Source organism: Dermacentor albipictus, unplaced genomic scaffold, assembly GCF_038994185.2.
Source record: "Dermacentor albipictus isolate Rhodes 1998 colony unplaced genomic scaffold, USDA_Dalb.pri_finalv2 scaffold_14, whole genome shotgun sequence".
NCBI lineage: Eukaryota > Metazoa > Arthropoda > Arachnida > Ixodida > Ixodidae > Dermacentor > Dermacentor albipictus.
The window spans coordinates 4,444,682-4,460,051 of NW_027225568.1; the positions used below are offsets into that span (position 1 = coordinate 4,444,682).

A 15,370-nucleotide genomic window follows, 5' to 3' on the forward strand; every position below is an offset into this window, starting at 1 on the left:
ATAAATGAACAGACCTCAACTTAGTATAGTTTAGAAAGTATGACAAGGTACTGTATCTGTATAAGTAAAAGGGAGTCGGTTCTCATTGTGAAAAGGAGACTTTTACGCCTACTTATCTGCGGTTGAGTTTGACGAAATTCAACAAATATTTTATTCATGCGCCTCTGACGCTTATAAATATCACCCGAATATGCATGCAGCAGAAACAGATATTTAGTCCATGAGAACTAATTTACAGCGCATATAGCTTTAAAATGTTTCCCCGTCCTAAAATGCGAAAATAGAACGAACTCCAATCTTAATATAAGCGATTTCAAGCTAACGTCCTATTCATATGATTTCCCGACATACTTGCTAAACCGGGGCTACGGATTTGCTCTTCTACATTTGTTCACATGCAGTATACGTTTTATCTTTGAATGTTTTCACCATAATCAGTCTGATCACTCGCTTAAGCACTGGCATAAAGCCGCAGTGAGTTGTTTCATGTGTTTCTGGTGCTGCACAGACGTTAGAAAGTCAATAACTCTATCTATCGATTAGCGTCCGCGTCGAAAATAATCAAGCACTCGTAGCGCTCGTCCTGTCTGCTTCTAGTCTGTGTCTGTGTCCCTTCGCGCTGCAACCCAAGATCATGCTAGCGCACCAACTCACCCAACTTTCTATCTTTTGCTGTTTATTTCGTTAGGTGACATGAATTTTCCATCGATGAGAAATGTGCCACGTGGGGTAACCTTGCCATCATCCCTGAATGCTCTGAATCCCTGAATGCTCCGCCTATTACACGAAGGTCACCCAGGCACGACGCGCATGAAAATGATCGCTCGTAGCTATATGTCTGGTGGCCGAGGGTAGATGCTGACATTTATTGTCTAGTTCAGCGATGCAGCACTTGCCAGTTGACACACGATGTTCTACGAAAAGTAGCATTGCTGATAGGGGTTTGGCCGATGCGCAGGCGGCAGCGAGTGCATCTGGACTTCGCTTTCACCGACAACCAGTGGTTGCTGTGGTCAATTGATGCGCATTCTATATGAGTGGAGGTCACGCTGATGACAACAACCCCGGACAGAACCACCGAAAAACTGCGCAGTGTTTTTGCAGCATACGGACTTCCGGAGGACTGTAACTGATAATGGCCCACAGTTCACGGATACTGCATTCAGTACCTTTCTTCGCAAAAACGGCGCCCACCATACTAAAACGCCGCCGTACCATCCGGCATCGAATGGAAGCACGCAGCGACTCGTACAAACGGTAGAGAAAGATCTGCTTCGACAGCTATGTGACGAGGGAAAGGGGTGTGTGAAGAGAAGCTTACATGATCAATTATGCTCGTTTCTTTTGTGGTACAGGAACACACGTACTGCGTCTACGGAGAAGACCCCTGCAGAGTTGATCCTTTCGTGGAAGCCGCGCATTCGTCTTACTTTCCTGCAACCGAGTCTAAAACACCGCATGTATAAGTGATTTTGCAAAGCAAGGAACACCGTAGATGAAAAGCGAGGAGCCTGGCGGTCCTTCAGGCTGAATGACCCGACCCTGGTGCAAGGTCTGCGCTCCGGCGATGAGAAATGGCTACGCGGCATCGTAAAATAGCGATACAATTCTTCAACATAAATCGCACTAGTCGGTTAAGAAATCAGGTTCATTCATGCCGACAAATTGCGCCCACCGTTGTTGCCTGAAACGGAGCCACTAATAACGGGTATTCCCCCAACGTTTATAGAATCTAGTCCTGAATATCACCTGTTCCGTCCCCAGAGCCTCTCTTACAGTCTGCAGGGCTGCTACCAAAACCAGCTGAGACTTCAGATGATTTGCCGTCTTCATCCCGTGCTACTATTCGGGACCACAGTGTTACGATACAGTCCCCGCAAGGTGACACCGCGTTGGATCCGGAGAAGCAAGCTCCTATAGACGCAGCGCCTACGCCAGAAAGCCTCCTGGTCGGTACAAACCGTAACAAAAAAGAAAGAAAAAAGGAAAAGGAAAAAAAAAGAGGGAAGGAGTGTTATCTAAGACGCGCTTTTGCGTCTGTCATGTGGCGGCACTGCGCAGCTGTGCGCGCACGTGTCACATCTTCGCTGGCGTTCCGCTTGCTGGCATGCCTATATAAGCACCCGACACTGCTTTGTTTATGGTTCATTCTGTCCGTCACGAACTAGCTTGCCAAATAAACAGTTTGATTCCGTTGCTCTAACTATAGCATTGCCCGCCGCGGCCACAACACAAACCGTGCAGCTCTCCCCTTATATGTGGACGATATTTGCATATGGGCATCAGGAGTGACCCACATACAAATCCGCGTGCAACGTCAGAAGGCTTCGGTGACAGTGACGACATATCTAAGAAGGCGAGGCCCAGGGAACTTTCACCTGACAATAGTTCACTCGTTGCTTTTACTCGCAAAGGGATGACTCCATACGCTTTGCGGATAAATGGTCAAATTGTTACAAATAGACGTATGCACCGATTTCTTGCTGTCATCATCGGTAGGGACTTGTCTTGGAGCACCCACGTCTCGTAAGTTACAAAGCGATTAACCACTGCAGTGCATTTTCTCGCGCTTCTTGGCGGGAAATCCTGGCGCCCTTCAGTACGTAGCATGAATGCTGCAATCATTCGACACACTATTCCTGGGCTTTCTGTACTGAAATTATCTGTAATAGCTAGGAAATATTTGTGCGACAAATATTTGAAGTCTTGAGAAGTGTGCAAGCCCAAGCATTCACAACGTGTCTTGGTCTCCTAAGCAGTGTATCTCCAACCGTTACAGTGGCCATTGCCAGATACTATCCTATTGTAGATTACATTGCTACTTATTCCCTGAGAGCGCGCATTCGCCGTCTGACTCGGCTTCCCTCAAACCATCTTGCTTGCCTGTCAGCAATGAGGCCACATTCAACATTTGCCATAACCATTGCAAGACATTAGGCTTACTTGCCAGCACAATTCACGCCTGCTACATAACTGTCAGCCCCGTTGTGGTGTCTGCATCGGCCTCAAGTACAATGGGCGATGCCGGGCAACATCAATAAAGCTGGAGTGCCATTGCAAGCTTTTAACACAAGCAGCCTTGGAAAAGTTTTACAACATGCACAAAATCGTCAACGTGTCTACACATATAGTTTAGTGCAACTCAACAACTCTGCGGCTGCAGTCATCACCCCGGCGAAATCTGAAGACACCAAGTTGAAGGCACCATATGTTAAAACATCGACGGGCGCAGAGCTCGCTGCACTCCGAGCTGCACTTGACTTTATTAGTCCGGAGCCATCCCAATAATGGACAGTTTTCTGCGACTCCAAGGCACCTTTCTAAAGCATACATAATGCAATGCACCAGGGACTCAATGAGCAACTGGTCTCGGATATTCGACTGACTTATCATCGCAGCCATGACAAGGGGCATGGCGTACTTTTTCAGTGACTTCAGGGACGCTGCAAAATCAGCCGGAATCACCATGTCGAGGAAACCGCCCGATCGGCACTTGAGAGTGGTCGATGATCTTTGATTCCGCTCTCGCGATCTGACGTTGGGGCTTGGCTGTCACTGTCCCGAGAATGTACATTGCCCCCTGTTGGACTCGAACGTTTTAACCATGTGTTGTTTACATTCCTTGTCCCCGGATACGCAGCTACGCCTACCACCTGGGTTATTACGACGCGAAGAGACGTAAAAGTGAAAAGAAGTAAAAAATGGCCGCAACATGAAATCAGTTGGAAGAAAACTTGGCATAGGACAGGCAAGATGTGTGCAATGAGAGTTAAGCAGGGTAATATCATCAGCAATTTCTATCATGTATTAAAAGCAACACAATTCTATACTGACCTGGCCAGAGCAGCCACGCAACCTCCATTGGAAGTAGTTGTGAACAGGATACAGATGCTCCTTCTATTACAAGCGAGGAAGTTGGGAGGGTCTTGCAAAACATGTCCATGGGAAGAGCGGCAGGAGAAGATAGAATAACAGTCAATTTAATTAACGATGGAGGAGCTATTATGCTTGAAAAGCTTGCGTCCTTTTATATGCAATGCCTCGCGGATTGGAGTGTACCAGAGAGCTGAAAGAATGCCAATATTATACTAATCCATTATAGGGGAGATGTTAAAGAATTGATGAATTATAGGCCCATTAGCTCGCTTTCAGTACTGTATAAAATATTCACCAAGATAAATTCCAATAGAATCGAGACAGCACTTGATTTCAATCAACCAAGAGAACAGGGTGGCTTCAGTGGCTTCAGGAAGGGATGTCCTGCAATGGATCATGTCTACGCCATCAATCAGGTAACTAGGAACTCTGCGGATTACTATCAAACTCTCTATATGGATTTCATAGACTATACAAAATCATTTCGTTCAGTATAGATACCAGCAGTCATAGAGGCATTCCGTGATCAAGGAGGACAGGAGGCATACGTGAATATCTTGGGCGGGAAATGCCTGCAAAAGTTCCAGAGTTAATTTGCTTCTCCACAAGAAAAGTAGAAAAATACCTATCAGTAAATGGCTCAGGTGCGGAGGCAGAATATTTCCAATAATATTCACTGAATGATTAGAAGAAGTATTCAAGATAGAAAATTGGGAATATCTAGGAGTGAGGATCAACGGCGAATATCCCAACAGCCGTCTGTTTGCAGAGGACATTGTCTCGTTTAGCAACGCTGGGGATGAATTGCAACAAATAATTGACGGCCATAACCGAGAAACTGTAAGAGTAGGGTTGAATAATAATATGCAGAAGACGAAGGTAATGCTCAATAGCCTGGCAAGGGATCAAGAGTTCATGATCGCCAGACAGCCTCTAGGGTCTGTACAGGCGCAAGTTTATCTAGGTCAGAGGGGATCCTGATCATGAGAAGGTAATAACGATATTAATAATACTTTATTTCGATCGAGATTGTAACAGCGGAGACAGAGAAAAAAGGCTGGTGATGGCTTGACTAGCTCCTCCCTCCCCAGTAGGATCTTACAGGAAATTACAGAAGGAAAACTACAGAGGAAAATTTGCAGAAGAATAAAAATGGGGTGAAGTGCATACGGCAGGCATTACCGAATCCTGACTGGGAGCTTACCATTGTCATTGAAAAAAAATGTGTACAATCATTGCATTCCACCGGTGCTAACACATGGGGCAGAAACTTCACGGTTAACAAAGAAGCTCGAGAACAAGTTAAAGACCGCGCAAAGAGCAATGGATGGAAAAATGTTAGACATATCGTTAAGCGACTGGGAGAGAGCGATACGGATTAGAGAGCAAACGGGGATAGCAGATATTCCACTTTGACATTAAGTGAAAAAAGGGGAGCTGGGCAGGCTATGTAATCCGTAGGGCATATAACCGTTGAATCATTAGGGTTACAGAATGGGTGCCACAGTAAGGGAAGCGCAGTCGACGATGACAGAAAATTAGTTAGTGTGGTGAAATTGGGAAATTTCCAGGTGCAAGTTGGCATCATCTAGTGGAAGACATGGGTAATTAGAATTCTCTGGGAGAAGTCTTCGTCCTGCAGTGAACATAAAAGCTTGCTGCTGATGATGAACATTCCAACCACACTGGAATTGCCGACAGCCCCACGTACGGCACATGCGGCTGTGACGAGATACTCGCACATCGTATTAGTCTGCCCGTGCTATAGCGCCGAGAGGCAAGTGATGTGCACAATGCTGTGTAGACTGGGCAATCGTTCACTGTAACAGCAATAAGGTCCAGGCCAGTGCTTCCAAAGGAATTCCACGTAGAAAGCTTTGTTCACGCTGCTCAAATTCCTGAGGCCAAAGTGCCTTCATGACCACCGCGTATAGTGTGCGCAGTTTACTTTGTTCATGCGCGTCTCTCTTTCTCTCTCATTTTCCTCTCTCTTTCTCTTTTTTCCCTCCTAACCCTTCCCCCCGTCCAGGATAGCCAAGCGGAAATGCCTCCGGTTAACCTTCCTGCATTCCTATGCATCATTTCTCTCTCTCTTCTTACGCACTGGCGGCGCACCCGGAATCGGGCAGTATACTACGAGTGTCGCGAGGCTTGATGCTGCGTCAGAAATTGTCGCGATGACAGCTTAACGACCTGATTGTTCATCTCGAATGTGGACTACGAGCGTTAAACACAATACTCGTGTAAATCCTTCGACATGTCTGCCCAGTGCAAAAGACGAGGATAGGTCACATCAAAGGTGCTGTGTATCTTCTGCGCTGTGCAGGCATGTCGATCAATCACCGACTCGCCCATTCTTCCACTTTGTCAAGTGTAAACTCTGACTTTTGGTGCAACGCCTACATATTGTGCTTGCCGTTGTCGCCGCTTCCCAGTCGTTTTATTTTTGTTCGCCCAATGAGCAGCTTGTTTGTTCAAACTTGTCATTCTTTTCTGCCTTCGTGCTATCAGTTCCACAGGAGAATAATACGGAAACCGACGCGTAAACGGTTGAATTCAGCATTCGTATGTGTGAAATACTGCAGAACAACTGCTATTTTAACATTGCTAGAGAAGCTCTCCGTCAGAAGAGGACTTCCCAATGTTTTCCTAAGAGAGTACCTCAAACAGCTGTATCATATAGCGCTGGCGGATCAATATACCAGAAAGCTTTTCTTTATTTTGGCTTGATTCCTGTTCATTTAGCAGGAATCAATTGTCACAAATGATGCTACCAAATGTTTCTCTACTTGCGACCGCTAGTGGTGAAAACGCTTATGTCTTTTTCAGATTCTTGATTTCATGGGAGCAGTCAAGGAACAAGAAACGCCTTTGATTCGTATAGGCATATGCTTTCTAGACGACTGCAATGAAAGTGATTTGCAAGCACTAGCTGACGCAGGTGAGTTCCACGAATTCAGTTCATGTGAGTTTACGTGAGCAAGCGAAGCGGCTCTAGGTGACAAATTTTCCCGGTCATGCATTCTCGTCAGTCGCTGAAACCGTCTTAAAGAAGATTCGCTTAGCCGCGGGTGTGTGAAAAGTCATAAATATGTATTAGCACAAGAATTCCCACGAGCCGAAATGCTAGCCTGCTAGTCAACGTCAAATGGGCTTGTCAACGCCAGAGAAGCTTAGCAAGCTTTGTAGCAAGCTCACGTAATCTGAACAGCCATACCCACAAGGGTGAAGAAACCAGCAAGCCTCAATGTCATGTGCCATAGAGTGTAGCTTACAGCGTACCTCTGTCATGGGGGCTGGATTACATTGGCCAAACAGGAGGATGAACTAACGACTGGTGGAACGAACACAATAAAAGAAAGCAGCAGATCCAACAAGTTGGAATCTACATACAGCGAAGCTTTGTGTGAGTGCATAAAGAGCCGAAACACGAGTCTGGGTTTACTCTTGCCTCCGCACGGCCGCCGCCTTCGCCACTGCCGTGCATGGATGGATGGATGTTATGAGCGTCCCCTTTGGAACGGGGCGGTAGGTTGTGCCACCAAGCTCTTCCTATTACACTGCCTAATGTCCCACGTAGGTTAAAAAAGAAAAAAAAGAAAAAGAAACAATATGAACTCGCATAACCAAATTTTCTGACCTCATATTGCGAACTTTGCTTTTGCACGTCTCCGTTTTTTATCGTTTCCCTACTTTTCTTCCACCGATCTTCTAATCGCCTCTTACTAATCTCTATCGTGGACATGTTTACTTTTGCCCTGCTCTCGCTGAACCCAAAGGTTTCAAGAAGGCCAGCGGTGCCTAAATCGACCGCTGGGCAGATGTCTTCACATTCTAACACAACATGCTCCATCGTTTCCCTAGCTCTACCGTACCAAGCACATGCTTTTTCTTCCTTCTTATACCTCGCTTTGTAGGTGCGTGTTCTAAGGCATCCTGATCTCGCTTCGAAAACTAATGAGCTTCCCTTTGAGTTACCATAAATTGTTTCTTTCCTGATTTCGTTTTTTCTTCTTAAGTAGTTACTCGTGGCCGGTTTCTTTTCCATTGCCGCCACCCATACGATTATTTCAGCCACTCTGACTTTCCGCTTGACGTTCTTTATTGTTGTGTTGCCCACCCTACAAGCCGCATACTTGCTGGTAAGCTTCCTAGTTCTTTTCCTCCACTGTGAATCGATGTTTTTCCTGTACAGATACCTGAACACTCTCCCAGCCCATTTACTTTCTCCCACATTCCTCAGTCATTCTTCATAATCAATTTTACTGTGAGCTTCCCTCACTTCAAAACTAGTCCAGCCCATATCACCGTGCACAGCTTCATTTGTAGCCTTCCCATAAGCCCCCAATGTGAGGCGTCCCCCTGACCTTTGGTTCCCATCGAGTCCTGATTGTACCCCTGATTTCAAGCAAACAACCGCATTTCCAAAAGTAAGCCCTGCAACCATTACACCTTTCCACATATCCCGGAGAACCTCGTACCTATTGTATCCCCATAGCGCTCTGTGCTTCATTGTGGCTGCATTTCTCTTCCCCTTTACTGTTATTGTTTTTTCCTGTGTTTCCATACGTCTATTGCCTTCGTTTATCCATGTACCAAGGTATTCATGTTCTCTTACCCCAGGTATTTACTCTCCCGGTATTGCCATTGCCTGTTCACTGTTTTCATTGAATCTAATGCAGAAAAAGATTTTTAAAGTATTTGGTGAAAGACGACGTGCTTTCACACAACCGAAACAACGAAGCCCCGCTCTTCATTTTCACACATGCACGTAGCAGTTATCAATTGAAATAATGGCACTTCCTGTCATGTAGCGGTTCAATCTGTCTTAAGGATGACGTTAACGAAAGGTAATGAATCAGGATATTGGGTGTGCGGCCGCCTCAGCACCGCTGAAGTCGAATCTGTGCGTGCTCGGCCAGCTAAACATAGGGGAATAAAGCTCTGTTGGTGTTAAAGGTCTCAGTTCTAAGTCAGTGCGTCTGGAGGTAGTGTCATGAATTCCGTCTACGAGAAATGACCGCGTGCAAGTTCATATACAGTGTAGTTGAGACACCAGTCGGGTTTCTTGAATTTTCTTCTTTTTTTTTCAGTACAACCCCCTATGGCAGAAATTCGGGTGTCGAATTGTGTTACGGCGGAGCCCGAGCCGTGGAGCTCACTTCAAATTGGAATTGTGTAAGTTGTTCTTTTATTACCATGTCCACTAACAATGGCTAATATGATTTGTCAACTTGCTCATCTTTGTTGAAACTTCATGAATCGAAGTTTGTGTGGAAGGTTGTAAGCAGCAATAGTGATTATCTATAGTAGTGGACGAAACGATATACTTTGCATTGTGGGTCTTTGGAGCTAAACTGCTCAGAAAGTTTGCGCTGTTTTATGCCAGCCTCCCATAGCCTACAATAGGCTCTTCAACACTCACCGCCATGGTATTCGCATTGATAGCCTATTCATCGCCTACAAAACATGTGTATTCCAGGAATTCATCACAAGAATGCATCAAACGTATTTTATAGGGTGTCCCAACTATCATGCATCAATATTCAAAAATATCCGAATGCCCCGTAGCTGTGCATAACCAAGATAATATAGTTTGCTGTCACTTGGAGATACTGAGATTACTTTTTGCATTCTGCCTGTTTACATATCTATAATTAATTATTTAATTATATTCTCAGATATTGCAATTAGATTAAGGGTGTCAATGAGAAAATTGTAGAGCAACTTGATAAACTCCCGATACAGCCTTCTGTTGCTCAGTACGGGCTGCATAAAGGGCCGTTTATAGTCCGACGTAACGCACGCGCGCGTGCGCGCGCGCGCACGCTACGTCACGTCGGCGAAAACGACACCTCTATAGTCGGGCGCACCGGCGCAGCTAACGTAACCGGCGGCTTCCAACGCGCCCCGACGGGCCCGGCGCCGATTTGGCTCCGGAGCCATTCGCGCGTCGAAGTCGGCGGAACTCTCGCACCACAATGCATTGCGCGCGAAGAAAAAGGCGCCAACACAACTCCGCAGACGGCTTTTGCGGACGGCGCGCGACTTGGCGAACCTTCTGCGCATGCTCCGAAGATAGCAGCCTACGGCGCGCGCGTTGAAGTATAGAGGGGATGGCATCTCGGCTGGCGCAGCGCAACCGACGTAGCGTGACTGACCGCGAACGACGCTCGCCCGCGCGCCGATAACGTCGGACTATAAACGGGCCTTAAAAGTGTTTTTCCGAGCGTGAAAGAAGTCCGCGAATACGCGCAAAGCGCCTCGCACGGCCAGTCGCGTGCAAATTTTTTCTGTATTCGCGGGCTTTTTTCACGATCTTAGAAACACTTTTATCTGATGTAACACGCCTTTAACGAACGCGTACATGCGAAGGTACACTCTGCTTGGTTTAGGATAGTTTGCATTTTAACATGCGCATGTATGACCACCGCGTTGTCATTCCTTGCACCGATTAAGTCGGATGAGCGATCAATTAATCAATTATGACATTGGAAATATTCGCGACAGACACTTCGCTGACCTGTCAACACCGTGACATTGTCGCATACACGAAAAGATGGCATGAAAAGATAACAGTCTTTAGAGCTATAATGCAGCTTCCATACCACACCTAACATTCATTTGAGTGCAATAAAGAAGGCGAACCACTCCTATAATAAAGCATTTGTTGCATAGTCTGCGATCAAGCATAGACGTAAACTGTCTTCGTAGCGTACACGGAACAGTCACTTTTCAACAAGCAAACGATTGAGTGATTGAACGGACACATGCGACTATAGGTGGGAATGAAAATAAAGGCAGGGGAGGAGGGGAAGGTCAATAAGAAGAAAGAACGAAGGAAAGGAGGAGGTGGGCGTGGCCCAGCAGTGCTTTGGGATACCGCGCGTAAGCATCAACAACATCACCAAAAATGAAAACACACGAGATCACACTCGTAGTGACGCAATAAAAACAACGATACATAACATAAAGAAAGCGCAGGAAGCTAGAATTCAAATATATATTTGCTAGTCGATTAAGGATACTTTGACGGGATGTCACGGTCGTTCATAAGAACGCTGTTTGCAGCCTCCGGATCACATGCATGTGCACGCTGTTGTAGTTTTCGTTTTCGCCTTGTGTACATTTGCGAAGCTAAAAAAAAAAAAACTCCCGCTTCATTGACGACTGTTCTTTCTGTCCTGCAGCTCATTCCTAATTGTTTTAGGCGTCATTATAGTCGGCGCCACGATCGTCGACCTAACCATTGGTTCAAAGTCAAAATATGCGGAAAAAGGGGGTGAGTAAATATTCAGTTTTTATAAGCGAAATTAATATGGATGTACCTTGCCGGTTCTGTGGTATTCTCACATTCCGATTCATTTTTTTTTGATGTCGCATGACACTGACGAAGCAAATGCCCATATTGCAGCTGAAGACGCCATCATGGCCTGCTTTGTTTTCTTGACATAGAGGGGCGATACGCATTGATCAAATAGAGCCGCATATTGTTATTTGGACAGAAACGTAATACAATCCAAATCGTATTGACGCCAAATGTTGAGAAGTAAACTATCACCATGGGCAATCGTGCTCAATTAAAACAAAACTTTTAGGCCAGAGGGCATTTAGGACAGAAAGCATGGGTGACTTGTTCAGATGGATTATTAATATTAAATAGAGGATTCTTTCGTGAGTGCCAAAGAAGTTAAGAAAATAAAGAGAAGAATGCGTTAACATAGAAAAGTATGCAAATCCAGGGTATTTGTGATGATTGATAATGGTGATGATTTCTTTTGGAATCCCCTTTGAAACGTGGCGACGACAAGAGTCCGCTAGCCTACCTGAGCTTATCAGGTTTTACTACATCTATTGCAGTCTGGTATCTTGCCAATCTCTCTTATTAAAACCTGCCTCTTTATTGTAAAGTTACCTACGCTTGTAACGATCCCGGCTCCACCAGTACATTTTCATTTTCCCTCTACTTGAACTGCGAACTCAACCGCTTACCACTTAACGCTTCCGCCGGCTTTGAATACCAGCGCTTCTAGAAGGTGGACGTTCCATACGGTTCTTGCTGGATGAATATCTTGGCGCTCCATTACAACACGCTGAATCATCCCCGAACTTTTGCTGCAGCAGATACATGCCTCATTTTGTGGCGAATATTTGCTCCGGTGTATTTTTGTTCTCAGGCAATCAGCTCGGTACTCAAATAGCCAAGTACTTCCCTTTGCCTTATCGTGTAGATTTTCTCTCATATTTTTTGCATGCCGTATCTGTAAATCTCCACGGACTTTCTCGTTTTCATCATCTTCATTTAATTTGTCGTCTGTTTCTATCAGTTAAATTTTAATGACTAAGGGTTGTCTATTTGCACTTTTATTTATCCTGTACTTGGTTGCCAAGTACCTTTACCTCTTTTTCCATCCTTTGTCCAAGCTTTCGAGGTACAGATATTTGAGCAATTTATCCTCCCATCCGTTTTTTCCATCCATATTCCTGAGTCTTGCTTCGAAACTAGCTTTGCTTTGCACTTTTCTGACTTCAATAGAGCCCCGACCCATGTCTTCCTTCACTGCTTCATTTGCAGTTTTAGCGTGGGCCCGCAATGCCAATCGGCCCACCGACCTTTGGGTACCTTTTTACTCCGAGAAGAGCCCTGATTTTAGGCACACAACGGCATTTGCGAAGGTTAAAAAATTAAAAATTAAATTATGGGGTTTCACGTGCCAACACCACTTTCTGATTATGAGGCACGCCGTAGTGGAGGACTCCGGAAATTTCAACCACCTGGGGTTCTTTAACGGGCACCTAAATCTAAACATGGGTGTTTTCGCCCCCGTCGAAATGCGGCCGCCGTGGCCGGGATTTGATCCCGCGACCTCGTGCTGAGCAGCCCAACACCATAGCCACTGAGCAACCACGGCGGGTATTAGCGAACGTTAGCACTGGCACCATTACTACTTTCCGTACGCCAAAAACACAAAAGTGGGAAGGTTTGCTGTCCAGCGTCAATTCGCTGGACCGGCTTAATCTTGTCATACAAGCGCGCCGGGCGGTAACAGCTCATGGGGTTCTGGACTGAGGGCTCTTGCATTACTCGAGGGCTTTTGTATTCCACCCCTATTGGAATGACCACGCCCATTTCCACCGCAAATCAAACGAGCAACATCACCGTGCTTACAGAAGGAAGGGAGGAAAAAGTGGAGAAGGAAAGGCAGAGAGGTTAACCAGTTTAGCTTAACCGGTTTGCTACCCTACACATGGGAGCGGGATGTGGGGGATGAAAGATGGGGAAAGGAGAGAGAGCACATAGCAGAGCACACACATCGTCTGTTAGAGTCCATTACTCTTGCGTGGTACGTGATATCATTGTCACAGCCACTTGTCCAATCCCGTCTCTTTCAAAAACCGAAGTAGTCCCTTCGTCGCCTTCAGATGCGATGTCTTGTGTCGGCGGCCTGTGAAAATCGTTTCGAGGGACAATGATCTAGTGTCAAGGTGCGCTAGAACGGATGCCAGGGACTGCCACTGAACATTATATTCAGGACAGTGGTACAGAATGTGTTCCAGCGTCTCCTCGCAAAGACAGGCATTGCAGAGAGCGTTGTCGGCCATTCCAATGCGAAATGAGTAAGATTTCGTGAAAGCCACCCCTAGCCATAAACGATACAGCAGAGTCGCCTCTCTTCGGCGGAGGCCAGTTGGCATACATATATGCATCAAAGAGGGCAGGTGGTATTGACGGTTGCTCCGGTTGGTCTGGCTGTTTGGTGTGCACCATAGAGAGAGCGTGATCTCCTGTGCAAGCACTCGAAGTCTGGTAGCTGCATCGGACCGTGAAAGTGGTATGGCCTCTTCTTGTGCGTCTTCAAGAGCTGCCCGAGCGGCATTATCGGCGTCTTCGTTTCCCATGACGCCGCAGTGACTTGGCAGCCACTGAAACGTCACGTGGTGTCCTTTCTCCTGTAATGTATGGAGTAGGCATCTAATATCGAATACGAGCTGTTCAAATGGCCCGCGACGCAGAGCTGATAGCACAGATTTGTAGGGCTGCCTTTGAGTCGCTGAAGATTGACCATTGTCGAGGTGGCTCCCGATCGACGAAACAAAGTGCAGCGCGAAGAGCCGCTAGTTCCGCAGGTGTCGATGTTGTTGGGTGGTCAGTCCTAAAGCTGATGGTAATAGCCCTTGCTGGGACAACCACAGCACCGAACGAACACTGGATGTTTGTGGAACCATCTGTATAAATGTGATCACTGTCCGTGTACCTCTCGTGGAGAAGAAGCAGAGCCAGTTGTTTCAGCGTAGGCGACGACAGTTCAGACTTATTCCCGATTCCTGGTACACTGAGATGGTCAGTGGGGCTGATAAGACACCAAGGGGGTATCGATGGTTTAGATGCAGCGGTGAAGCCCGAGGGAAGTTTGTCGTTGTACTTGACAATAGTTTTAGAGAATGACGCTTGGTGCCTGTCTGAAGGTAGTGTTGCAAGGTGGCTATAGGGGGAACGTGAAAAATGTCTGATGTGCGTACTCAGGGTTTCCACCTTAATGTGAGTTCGCATTGGATGGTCCCGAGCAATCGTATTAGTCGCCTCTGTTGACGTGCATCTGGGCAAACCAAGGCAAACTCTGAGTGCTTGAGCTTGTGCTGCCTGCAGAACACGAATATTTGTCTTGCAGGTGTTGTTCAGTACAGGTAGACTATATCTTAAAAAAACCGAGAAAGTGAGTTCTGTAGAGTTTCAGCGTTGCGTCTACTGACATCCCCCACACCTTTCCTGTCAAGTATTTAAACAACTGGGAAGTTGCTGTCAGGCGCCGTTTCATGTAGGCCACGTGCGGGCTCCAACAGAGGTATCGGTCAATAATTACGCCAAGAAATCTGTGGGCTCTGACATAGGAAATGACCCGCCCATTGATTGAGATGACATAAGGCGTCATCGGTTTGCGAGTAAAGGTCACTAGTACGTATTTTTCTGGTGATATGCTGAGACCTTGTTTACACAAGTAGTTCGCTGTCAAAGTTTCCGCTCTTTGAAGCCGCGCACGTATCTGAGGACGTGTGACTGCCGAAGTCCAGACACAGATTCCGTCAGCGTATATTGAAATTTTGATGTTAGTTGGCAAGTATTCAGCAAGTCTAACAAGAGCGAGATTGAATAGCATCGGACTGAGAGCACCACCTTGAGGAACGCCCCTGCTGGTATTGGGTCGCGTAGTTGGGCCATCGTCAGTTAACATATAGAATGATCTTGCAGATAGGTGACTTCCAATCCACAAAAAGACTCGACCACCTAGGCCAACCGTCGCAAGATCGTTGAGAATGGCCTCATATAATACGTTATCGTATGCCCCTTTCACATCTTAGAACAAAGCTGCAGATAAACGCTTACGGGACCTTTCGTTCTGGGTATATGAAACGATATCAACTACATTGTCGATGGAAGAGCGGTCACGTCGGAAACCAGCCATGGAAATCAGATAAATCTTGTAGTGTTCTAGTT

The 15,370-nt window shown here is 46.2% G+C and overlaps 1 protein-coding gene across 1 annotated transcript in view; it reads left to right on the forward strand.

Moving 5' to 3' along the window:
• LOC135917111 (nose resistant to fluoxetine protein 6-like) overlaps nucleotides 1–15,370 on the forward strand; it is a 55,734-nt gene that overhangs the window by 9,367 nt on the left and 30,997 nt on the right. The window contains exons 3-5 of the mRNA XM_070528759.1: nucleotides 6,706–6,817; nucleotides 8,970–9,054; nucleotides 11,067–11,158. Coding sequence (XP_070384860.1) covers nucleotides 6,706–6,817; nucleotides 8,970–9,054; nucleotides 11,067–11,158 — 289 coding nt within the window. The remainder of the gene's footprint in view (nucleotides 1–6,705; nucleotides 6,818–8,969; nucleotides 9,055–11,066; nucleotides 11,159–15,370) is intronic.